The sequence below is a fragment of the Marmota monax genome, unplaced genomic scaffold (genome assembly GCF_021218885.2).
Source record: "Marmota monax isolate L192 unplaced genomic scaffold, Marmota_monax_Labrador192_F-V1.1 WCK01_AAM20220418_F8-fsc01604, whole genome shotgun sequence".
Classification (NCBI taxonomy): domain Eukaryota; kingdom Metazoa; phylum Chordata; class Mammalia; order Rodentia; family Sciuridae; genus Marmota; species Marmota monax.
In genome coordinates, this window is record NW_026694807.1 from 25,983 (window position 1) to 38,200 (window position 12,218).

Consider the following 12,218-nt stretch of genomic DNA (forward strand, 5'->3'; position numbering starts at 1 on the left):
AATTTGAAAGAAAGAATTTCCATACCACTGAAAATTTCAACATTTCATTTTGTACTTACAATGGCTGGAAATTGAATGTCAATGTTTACATCCGAATTTTTGAAACCCAATCTGCTACAGGAAGACCCATATAATCTTAGAGAACAATCTACAAATAAATAAATACATAGAAGGCATAAATAGAGTAAAATTTCTCAAAAAGTTGTAACAAAACACTGCTATTTCAGAAATGAACCATCAATTAAAACTACATACAAAAGCAAAACTGTAATGTATGTCACCAACAAAGGACAGGAATAGGTGGCTATTTGCTCATCCCTTAATTTTATGTAACAGGGAAGACAGCAATGACTGGTTTGGTTTAATGACTATTGATCTCAAGTCAGTTGCAAAACACTTTAAATAAAAATTTTTATTTTATCACTCTTGCATTTTGTGTAGAAAACTATTGGCAATAATTTTCAAAATAAGAAAGCTGAAAAGGGATGTCTATTTTACACTTATAAACTTTATAGTATAGTCAAGAGCTAATGCAAATATTTTTTGTTACTTATTTTATAATACAAATTACTCACAAACAAAAAGTATTTGATATAATGCAATCCCTTGAGAAAAACTTGCAAAATAATTACAATATAACCGATATCTTAATATGCTAGGCAGTATACATTTCCTTTTCAGAGGAGGATATAAGTGTTAACATGTGTATCTTCCATATGTATTTATGGAATTTATTTTCAATATTTTACTATTTTTGCCAAAATATTACCCATTCTTATCAAGAGGACATTTTCTTCCTTCAAGTTTGCCAATTCAAATGATTTCTTTGGGGTTTAAGATGCATATTTTTTTCTTCAGATGGGGACTTACTATGTTGTCCAGTTTGGACTCAAACTCCTGCCTTAGCCTCCTAAGTGCTGGGACTACAGTTGTGAACCATCATACCTGGCTTCAAGAGTTTTCTATTAACAAATCAGGTGTGATAGTCCATGTCTACAATCCCAGTGACTCAGGAGGTTGACACAGGAGGATAAGGAGGCCAGTGTGAGCAACTTAATAATATCCTGCCTCAAAATAAATAAATAGATAGATAGATAGATAGAGCTGGGAATGTAGATCAGTGGTAGAGCACTTGCCTAGCACATGGTTTAATCCCCTAGGTTTAATCCCCCAGTTCTGCAAAAATTGATAAATAGGAGTTTTCTATAAAAAAGTTTAATTTTACATGGAATTTCATAGCAAAAATCAGTGAAATTAAAATTTACTATTTGGGAAATACCTATGTATTGAAATGAGTTGAACTTCCCTCCTATTCTTGTAAAAATTATATGTATATGTATCCATGTATACATGTTATAAATACTTGCATGATCTCCAGGAACAAATAGTTTAAAGAATTATAAGGTGATATATACATAAATAATGAGTCTAGCCCTGTGAATCAGAATCACTTGTGAAATTTTCTAAAAGTAATTGTCCATGACTCCACAGATAATTCTTATTTATGGCAAAATTGAGGATGATTAAGCTATTCCAATCATTTATCTAAATAGGAAGGCCAATGACCTTTCATTGGCAAGGGTTGTTCCTATCAAGACTAGCAGCTGCAGTGTCAAGCATTTACCATACCCAGCCTTAAATTTTTATAAGCAGTTTACTCCAAACATTGTATTCCCTCCCCTATTTTGCACTAAAGTCTACATGAAAAATAATGCAAGTCAGTGGTGTGTGCCCGTAGTTCCAGCTACTCAGGAGGCCGAGGCAAGAGGATCATTTGAGTCCAGGAGTTCAAGGTGAGCTTGGGTGACACAGTGAGACCTCTGTCTCAAAAAATTAAAATAAAAATAGATATAATTTCAAAATATCAACTGAACAGCACACAAAACCCATTATAAAATTATTTATAAACTAGTTTTTCAAAGCTCTTTTAGATCCTCCTGACTCAGCCTACTGAGCTGCTGGGATTATTTGCACCATTGTGCCCAGCTATTTTAATTAAAAAGTATTCTGTCAATTCAGATGGAAAGGTAAACAAATACATACAAGAGTCCCACAGTGCCCCAATATAGGGCAATTAACCATATTGAATTTTATAAGAGAATAATATTTATAATGAAAACAGGTTCACAGTGGCAATGAATGTTTAAAGTCTGTTACCTTTGGAGAAGCCAGGAGAAATAACAACCAAACACAACAACAACAAACATACTCACTAAGGAAAAAAGCTTCAGTACATAACAAATGAATTTTATGAGGTGAAAATTACTTGAAATATGAACGAGTTACTTTTAAGTAGCTAAGTAGAAAAAAGAAATCTAGAAAATACCTGGTAACTTGTGCTGGAACACATTTTCCATGATACATTTGATTTCTAGCCTCTGTTCCAAATTCTCATTGTGTAAGCCAAACTCCTGTACCACTTTGTCAATGGCAATGCCAATTGCATTTATCTGGGAGGGTGTTGGCGGGGGTAACGTAGTGAGCAACTCTTCCTCCTGCTTCTCCTTTTAGGATCAATGTTCAAATTAAAAATGGCTCATACATAGGTTTTACCTTTTATGTTTCACTGAGACAACACCCTATAGAATTTTCAGGAATCTGTTTTTAGCCCTCCTTTTCATCTTAGCTGTGTTTGTCTTTATTGTAACAAACATATACACACTTTATGCATATAATTTGGATCAGTGACAATAGAGAGTAAGCAGGAACAAGGAGAAAGTGTAAGAAAAGAGCATTAAAACCAGTAATGACAGTCTGATTATTTTTTTTATTACTGTCATAAGGACACATATAGGTCCTAACTGTGATTTCCTATACCCTGATTTTATACTTAAGGAAATTCAAAAGACTGCCCAGAAAACACATCTGATTAATTAAAAGTATTTTGGTTAAAACAATTTCAAGAAGTTAATTAAAGTTATTAATATTCATAGCTTTAAGGAGAAGAAAAATGACAATGACAACTGATAGGTAAAAACAACAGTTTGGGTCACATAAAACTTACCTTAATGTTTTTCTTGTGCCTCTTCTCTTTGATATGCTTATGAGCAAATGCAATGGATTCAATTAAAACATCACAGAGTTTGCAGGTGTATTTTGCTGTAGGGCAGTTTCGTGGTCGCTATAATTTAAACAGATTAATCAAAAGGTATATCTCCAAACATCCAGGGGAAAAAAAATAAGCCAGAAAAATGATTTCCCCTTCAGTTTAAAAACCGACACTATGTTACTGTCTTGCTTTATCACTATCTTAATAGTAATTTTTAATTAAGTACAATTGCAACTATTTGGAATTCTATTGCCTCATAATGAATATACTTTTCAATGTGTAATACTTAAATACTGATAATCCAAGTAGTATACCTCAAAAGGGAGGTAGGCTTATTTGTATGATGGGCAGGTCCTAGGACTTCAGAACATGTGAAAAAAAGTTTTAACCCCCAGAAGGAAATAAAATCACTGAATTACAAGGGGAACTTTTTGACAATGCAAAGTGCCACAACAGGGTACAATAATTATCCCAAAAGATTCCTCAGGACAAAAGAAGACTACCTAGAGAAGTTAGGAAGTGATTAGAGGAGAAGCCTGATCCTAAAGTATTTCTTACAGGATGGGGCTGAGGAAGGAGAGATTTAAGGGAGGAGGTTTCATGGTATAGCAAGTTCATTAGTATATTTTCAGAATAATATGCCTGTTAAAAATAAACACTTGTTATTTTAACTTTAAAAAAGTAGGGTTCCGAATTCATCAAAGCTGGTATTTCCAATTACTAACACAGTTTAAACCAGAACAAGGATTTTTATTAGCAAATACATGCTCATAGCTGTTACCCTTTTTAGTCTGTCAATGCAGTCTCTCCTCAAACGCTCCTCAGCCTGCTGTAAGCCCAGTAGCTCCTTTGTCGAAAGCACAGACTCGTCAATCACAGGGCCTTCCAACTCTCCATCCTGTTCATTTTCCTCATTTCTAGTCCTCCTTGGTTTCCTGGGTCTGGACCGCTGCTTCTTGTTTTCTTAAGTTAGGGGAAAAATATTATTGGCAATATTGAATTATACCTCTTCTGGATAAAAAGCAGAATTTACCTATTTATTAATTAAATGGCATGACAGAATAAATCACATCTGAACACAGAGCAAAGGGAAAGGTGGATCTCCATGGACAAAATGTTTGAATAATCACTAAGCACATCATCTGTGATATACCAATCCACAGAAATACCATAACTTCAAAGGAATTCTGCTGGAATGAAGAAAACTGTCATATGTTTTTATGAATATGTCAAAACAAACCTTACTATTAATTAAGTGCACTAACAATAAAAAGAAGAAACAAGAAGGAAAAAAAAAATTTATCCAGGCATAGTGGCACACGCCTGTAATCCCAATGGCTCGGCTCTGGAGGCTGATGCAGGAAGATTGTGAGTTCAAAGCCAGCCTCAGCAACTTATCAAGGTGCTAAGCAACTCAGTGAGACCCTGTCTCTAAATAAAATACAAAATAGGGCTGGGGATGTGGCTTAGTGGTTGAGTGCCGCTCAGTTCAATCCCTGGCACCAAAAAAAAAAGGAAAGAATTCTGCTTTGATAATACAATTTGATTTTCTTTCTTCCCGATATGCTGCTGAGCATTCTAAATCAAGAGTAAAAATTATCCTCTGATGGCAAGTATATATGTAATTCTAATATATTCCATATTAGAATTTTCTAATATACTAACATATATAATCTACATTATACCTAATATTTTATTATACTTGTTACTACATCTGTAGTAATGAAAACTTCCCACGTTTGCTTTTATTTTTTAAGTGACCAATCTTAATAGTGTGAAGTGGACACTATTGTATACTTCTCAAGAATTCAGAAATCCTTATGAGCAGTGAAAAAAAAATCATTTAGTTGTAAATTAAGCCTTTCAAGACATAAAATTGGGGTCTACCAGAAATGGGAAGAAATATAAAATTTCATCTGCTGAGGGCACCATTTCCCATTTTATTTTTACTTTCATTTTAGATTTTTTGAGCCACCTGCACACCTAGCATATCAAAGGAAAAAACAATTGGTAGTTAAAATAAAGGCTTTTTTCTAAGCAAAAATTTATCTGCTTATAAACTCCTGCTGTTACTTCTATAATTTCTAGAATAAATGAATCAGTTCTTTTTTTTTAAGTTTACAACTTTCAACCTGTGAAAGAGAAGATGGTGGTGAGACTGAACCATAAACACTGTTTTAAGTACATCTGTGACTTCTAACAATAAGTTGAGAAAAATAAAGTTATTAATAATATGACTAAAATTTGTTTTCCAAATTAAAATTCTGTTAAGTGGATGGAATCATGTGCAATGGTTTAATACAAATTACTTTTTGGAAATATAAACCTACTGCCCAGCATGAGGCAAATTCCTCTCAATTTTTCAGAACTCATTAACTCATTACTAGTGAGCAAATTACAATGAATTAACTAATTGTAAAAAAATTCAGTGTCAATGGAAGTATAGGACCTCCAGTTTTCAAAAAGGCTATTTTGAGGCTGGGGAATGTAGCTCAGTGGTACAGCACCTGCCTAGTATGCATGAGGCCATGGGTTCAATCCACAGCATGGAAAAACACACAAAACTATAGCTAAGAACTCTAACACACAAATAGTAAGCAATATGCTCAATACACATGAGATGAATGTAATGAAATTTGACAAAAAGCTTCTATAATAAGTGAAAGTTTTTTAAAAACTAAACAATATTAGGGAAAAATGCACTTAAAAAAATCAAAATGGACTGAGCAGCAGGGCACTATGGCTCATGCCTAAAATCCCAGCAATTTGGGAGGCTAAGACAGGGGGATCCCAAGTTCAAGGCCAGCCTTAGCAACTCTGTGAAACCCTGTCAATCAATCAACCAATAAATGGGTTGGGGATGCAGCTCAGTGGTAAAGTGACCCTGGGTTCAATTCTTTTTCTTTTTTTGGTGGTGCTGGCGATCTCCTGGGCTTAATTCTTAAAAAAAAAAAAAAAAAAAAAAGACTGAGCAAATAAAACATCAAAAGATTAATAGTATTTGACTAGGAAATCATCAGGCTACCTCAATACTTCTTCCCCCAATTATCACAAACTTTTAAAGCCAGTAGTACTTATTGTCTTAATAAATTTTTGAGATGACCATCCCTTAACTTAAAAATGTGTTCATTCTCATTTAATTATTATTAGTTTAATCTTTATTTATTTTATTAGTATCTTTTTCTAAATAAATACATTTGACTTCAGTGTTCAGAACATGACAGAAACTTCTTACTTAGGCAAATACTCAAAAAAGAGTTTCAACATGTGCAACACCTTTTTAGAAAAGTCTCATATTCACAACAGTAATTGATATGTAACCAAGTTCCTTCATTAACTTCCTTTCTCTTGTTGACAAAAGCTTTCCCATATAACTATTTGCTGTCATTTTCTAAGGATTGACATCTCTCACCAAAGACCATGATTAACTCCAATTACTTTTATCTGTAGCATGGCTACAGAAATTCTGCCAGATGACGATAACAGTAGCTACCATTACTATTTTATTATGTGGCAGATGTAAAGCAAGCATTTTCTGTGTGCTGCTCTCGTTTAATCCCTACAGTAATCCTGACACGGATATTAATATTTTCCCCATTGTACAGATGGGGACAATGCCAGTCCAAGAGAATTAATAATCTGTTCAAGGATACGGGACAAAGTCAAAGGAAAGGGATTTGAAATACAGATTAAAATATGGATGGATCCTGAAATTCGGCCTTTCATCTTGAAACAGAAAAAATAAAAATTACTACAAAATCTCTTTGAGGCACATACAGACTCACATCTAGAACAGACTAGAAACTGATAGCAGTATAACCTCCTGAACTAAATCTCACAGGCCTGCAGGTATAAACTGTCAAAATCTCATTGGAGGGATTCTTAGAAGGTATAACTGGGTATTGCTAAAAAATTCCCATAATGGAGGAAGACCATCTAGCTCATTCCAAATTTATTGTAATAAGAGATCTCTATATTTAGTATTTGAATTTTCCCAGATTTTATTTGAATATGGTCCATTAGCCCATTCACAAAGGACATGTGTATCTGAGTGGATGTTTTCCAGCTAAAATAATTAATGGCATTTTCCCAAATATGTTAAATTGCAACCTAGGACATTTAAGAGATGAGGTAGAAACAGTAATGTAAACTGATAAACAGAAAAGATGGTATTAAAAAAAAGTAACATTATTTTCATTATATTTTCTCACAGTTTCAATAAGATCCTTCTATTAAGACACATTTTGATTTAAGGACATTTTGATCCCTTTAATGAGATCCTTTTTAGGATCCTTTAAATGAAGAGCAAAGTTTAGATATTAAACTGAATAACAGTTATTCAATTTGAACAACTTCCTTAGTTATTCCTAACACCAAATAAGAATACATGAACTACTTTTTGGGTCTCCAAATGGCACCTTGTATTGTCTAGCTGCAAATTTTTGATCTGTAAACCTTCATTTTTAAATGCTTTTCAACTTTTTCTTTTATAAAAGACAAGCATTGATAATTAAATTTAATGTCCACATTCCACATGGACACTGCAATACATAAATACAAATATACAATATAAAAAAGAAAAACAAAAACTAGAAGCCCAGAAATTATCAATAAATGTTCAGTTTCCCTATTTGGATTCTGGGTCTAGTGAGAATTACTTAATGGCCAGGGCGACGGAGTCCCCACTACTGTTCTACTTCCTCATCTACCACTTTGAATAAACAAGTGTGGATAAATTTAAACTCTCCAAACTGCAACTGCCTAATTTGTAAAACTGTGATTCCACCTTTGTTGTATCATAACAGTGCTCCATCAGAAAATTCCTTCAAGTTCTTTTCAGGCTTAACGACATGTAACGCTAAGGTATTACCTCTACCTATTATTTTAATTCTTTTATAATCTTGCATTCTGTCTCTGCTCCTTGATGTTAGCATTAATTTTAACTTTCCTTTTTCCTTTTCCCCCATTTAATATTAACAAGTGCTTGAGATTTTCACTTTGTACTAAGACTGTCTAATGATTTAAAAAAAAAAAGAGCTTTTCCTTTTTAAGCATTCTATATGCATGAGTCCCAAATTCAAGTGCCTTGCAAGTAACACATATATGAACTGGCTACTGAGACAACATGAAGAAAGAGGCATCTGGAGACTTAGAAAAGTACCCACATTTGCCTGAATACATTTAAATTAAAAAAAAAAAAAAAGTTTAAAAAAAATTTGATTTGGACAGTTTACAATTCATTCTACATGGTCACTACAAAAGACTTTCAGCCAATAAACATAAAAGCCCATTTTTAAATACTATGTTTCATTTTTCCCATCCAATTTATGACTTCCCCTCACCTCAGTGAATATATCCATTAGATAAAAATAACCTTCCTGATTATAGAAATCATTGCTACATGGACATTATCTACCTTGAACCTTTCAGAAAAAAGTATAAATAATCACTCTGGGGTAATTATTATCAAGCATGTGAAGGCACTTAGAAATGGGTTGTTATTTACTGAAAACAAACAGCAAAGCTTTTTTCTGTATTCTGACTTTCTAAACTCATGTTTCCCAATCTCTGTTGCCATGCTTACCCTCTCACCCCTACCCCTCCATGGCCTTGCACAAGCTAGGTAAGTGTTCTACCACTGAGCTATACCCCTAGTTCCCCCCAGATGGTGACTTGCTGAATTCCCAGACTGGCCTCCAATTCTTAGGTTCAAGTGATCCTCCGTCTCCTCAGGGCTGGGACTACAGATGCATGCAACTAACTGCACCTGACAGCTCTTGAAAAACAAAAACCATGGGTTGTTCTCCTCTGGAGATTGATACTTCACCCAAAAGACAAATCCTTCTTTTGGCAGGCAATATATTCAGTCTATATTGTGTTTTCACATTGAATCTTTTTTGTTTTACTTTTATACTGTCACTTATATAATGGACATGTTCATTATTTAAATACAATTTTTTAAAAATTTTTTAGTTGTAGTTGGACACAATATCTTCATTTATTTTTATGTGGTGGTGAGGATCGAACCCAGGGCCTCGCACGTGCTAGGCGAGCACTCTAGCTCTGAGCCACAATTCCAGCCCTAAATACAAAATTATAAACATAATTTTAAAAATACATAATACCACTTAGAAATTATGCTATGGTCCCTAGGGGGATATGATACCCTCCTTCTATAAAAAACATATTTTTTACTGTATGAAAATATGTTCACTAAAGTAAAATAAGCCTTGAGGTAAAATTTTTTTTTAGTATGGGGGATTGAACCTAGAGGTGTTTCACCGCTGAGCTACATCCTCAGCCCTTTTTTTAAATTTTTTCTATTTTGAGAGAGCCAAGTTGCTAAAGGTAACCTTGAACCTGCAATCCTCCTACCTTAGTCTACCAAGTTGCTGGAATTAGCAGGCATGTGCTACACCCCCAGTGAGGTAAACTTTTGAAAGGACCAATATATGAAATGTGTTAGAGGTGCCCAAATGTCATGATTATAAACCTTAAAATAATCACATTAAATAAATTAACACTTCTGAAAACATATACTATGAAAAATTGGAAATTCACTGCTGAAAATAAAACTTATTTGGATGAAAAAGAATAAGACACTGTTGACTTTGGGCTATAACCTTACAAGTTGGAACACATTACCAGGACTTCCTGCTTCCATTTCTGACATGGCCTCTAGGCTTGTTAGGTCTTTATGAAACAGTCTTCTTACAGTTCTGCAGCCTCTTCCATCTTGCCACCTGTAACCATCTTCACTTTCTTGAAAGGCATCTTTCCTTGGTCTGCTTATGATAGGAATTCTAGGTCCAGGTTTAAACTCTCTCCAATTGTCTGAATTACCAGTAAGTTCATCAGATAGCCACCTCTTATTCTGATCTTTGTGGTTGTCATTCATCCAAGTGGGCTGACTGTAAATTGGGTTTTTAAATGCATATGGATTGCTGGAAACAGCGTATGATCCTTTTCTCGCGGTATTCCCATAGTTCCCAGGAGTTAGCTTTTTTTTCGGAAGGCCTTTTTCCATTTCACTGCTATGGCCTTTAGCATAATCATCCATTATTAAATAATCTTGTTGGGGGTGACCCCTTCTGAAATCATCATCATCAACAGGTCCTCGATCTTTACTGCGCTTCACAATATAAGGTTTTGCTGCATCTCCCATGGTCTTTGACTTCAATTTTCTTTCTTTGCACCTGAAAGAAGGCATTTCGGGAAAACAATTAAATACAACAAGATATGATACCAAGTACACAAAATGCCATATCATATTGATGCCCAAAAGTGTGTAAGAAACCTTTCCTTTTTTTCTTTTAATTAAATTTCTATCACATTCCTAATAATCAGTGCATTGCACTAGAAGTTAGGAGACATAGTCCTACAATCATGGGATTCGTACCTAGTATTTTTTGTGAAGACTAAATCTGTGAATAAGAAAAGCTCCTCTTATCCGGAAAACTATTATAGTAAAACGTTATATCACATTGGTAAGCTTTACTTATATACAAAAGCGCCTCTCTTCAAAGAAAACTTCAAAAGCAAACCTCATCCCAAGCCAATACTGCTACAGAACTCCTGAAAGTCTATTTTTTTAAGTTGGCAATTACTTTAAAGTGTTACACAAAGTAACCAAAACTTTATGTAAACAGACTACATTTCCTCTCAACTCCACTCTAGTTGCTTCATCACATTTCAGAACAGACCGGCTTTGATCTCTCGGGCTACAAGAGGGGCTGGGCTCCGGACTAATGAAAGGGACTGGGTTTCTGACCAAAGGACAACTCCAGAGAACCGTCCTATTTCTCATTCTTCAATACTAAACAAGTTTGGTTTTGTCACTAACAGCAATTCTCTAAAGAATGCCACACCTTTTCGATTCTTGTCTTGACTGCCCCACCCCGGTCTGCCTCAGTTTCCACCCCTGACCGTCCGAGATGAAAAAGTAGGAGGCGTACCCGCAGTCCCGGCCACGAAGCCACCGTGGGGACCAGGAAGCAGGAAGTGACCCGCCACTTCGATGGGATTCCGGGGTCCCCCCAGCCGCCAGGGGGCCGGGGCCGAGTGTCTCGACCCAAATCCCTTCTCCCACCCTCGCAGAGTCTGACACAAAGTGAAAAGGCGGACTCGAACCCGAGACCTCAGTTCTAGCCGGCCTGGAGGATCCCTAGACACCGAAACTGGACTAGGAGGCCGCCTCAGGATGGAGCCAACGTACCTATGGGGCCAGGCCCGACCTCTACTTTGGAGACTAAGGAACCCACGGGAGACCCAGCCAGGGGGCGAGTCTAGGAGGGACACAGGGAGAAGGCGCCCCAGAGCACTCACCACCTCCGCCGCGGTCCCCCGCCTCTTCCTGTCCCGGCTGGGCTCCCTCTCCGAGTTTTCCTTCGGTCCCACTTCCGGCGCTCAGCGCTGTCTCATTGTGCGCGATTGGGGGCCGGCTGTGCCCCCGCCCCGGCGCTCCGCCGCGCACGCCGGAAACGCGCGCCGCGCCCGGAGGGCCGCCCTCCGCCCCGCCCGCCGTCGCCCCGCTGCCGGGCCGCCCACCGTCGCCACAGCGCTCTGCCCCCGGGTATGGGTTGTCAAGGCCCAGCCCGGTTACGCCCCTCGGTGCCCGCGGGTGGTTCGCCCTCTACCCCGGCGCGCGGGCAGGGCCTTCTCCGGTGAGCAGTGCCCGGGGCTCCCCGGGTTCCCCTCTTGATTGTGGGCGCTAAAAGCTCGGGGTAGGGTGGGGGAAGCAAGGGGAGCCCAGTCTCCTGCGATCTGAGGGGAGTCGGCACTGGGGGACTCAGCTTTGCCCCTGGATGCTACTCAGTGGCTTCTGGGGGAAATTGAGCCAGCTTCTTTCTATTCCTGTTTTCCTGATAATTCAGAGTGACTTAACGTTTCCGTGAGGTCTTAATTGCCGACCTGGTAGAAAGGTCAGTTTAAGCATCTAATGTTCACCCACAGTTTAATGTGCCCCAGGGGAATGCTCTGCTCTTTCCTAAGGTTGTGACCCTAAGAGAAGATAAGAACAAAGTGAATTTTGACGAACTTGGCAGGAGAGTATGGCCAAAGCACGACCATATGTGGACATTTAAAAAGAAAGATAGCCGGGAATGGTTTACTTTTAAGAAAAGTCATTTTTAGAGAGTGAAAGTGATCAAGTTATATCTATGTATGAATA

At 37.1% G+C, this 12,218-nt stretch overlaps 1 protein-coding gene across 3 annotated transcripts in view; it reads right to left on the reverse strand.

Annotated features, from left to right (window-relative positions):
- Positions 1–11,525, reverse strand: part of LOC124080060 (terminal uridylyltransferase 7) — a gene marked incomplete at its 3' end in the record, with an annotated part of 37,096 nt that extends 25,571 nt beyond the window's left edge. Inside the window, 6 exon segments of one of the 3 annotated variants that reach the window (XM_046425897.2) lie at positions 60–148; positions 2,327–2,504; positions 3,005–3,121; positions 3,831–4,012; positions 9,695–10,245; positions 11,375–11,525. In XM_046425897.2, the coding sequence (XP_046281853.1) occupies positions 60–148; positions 2,327–2,504; positions 3,005–3,121; positions 3,831–4,012; positions 9,695–10,214 (1,086 nt within the window). 3 annotated transcript variants of the gene reach the window in all.
- Positions 11,526–12,218: the final 693 nt, after the last annotated feature.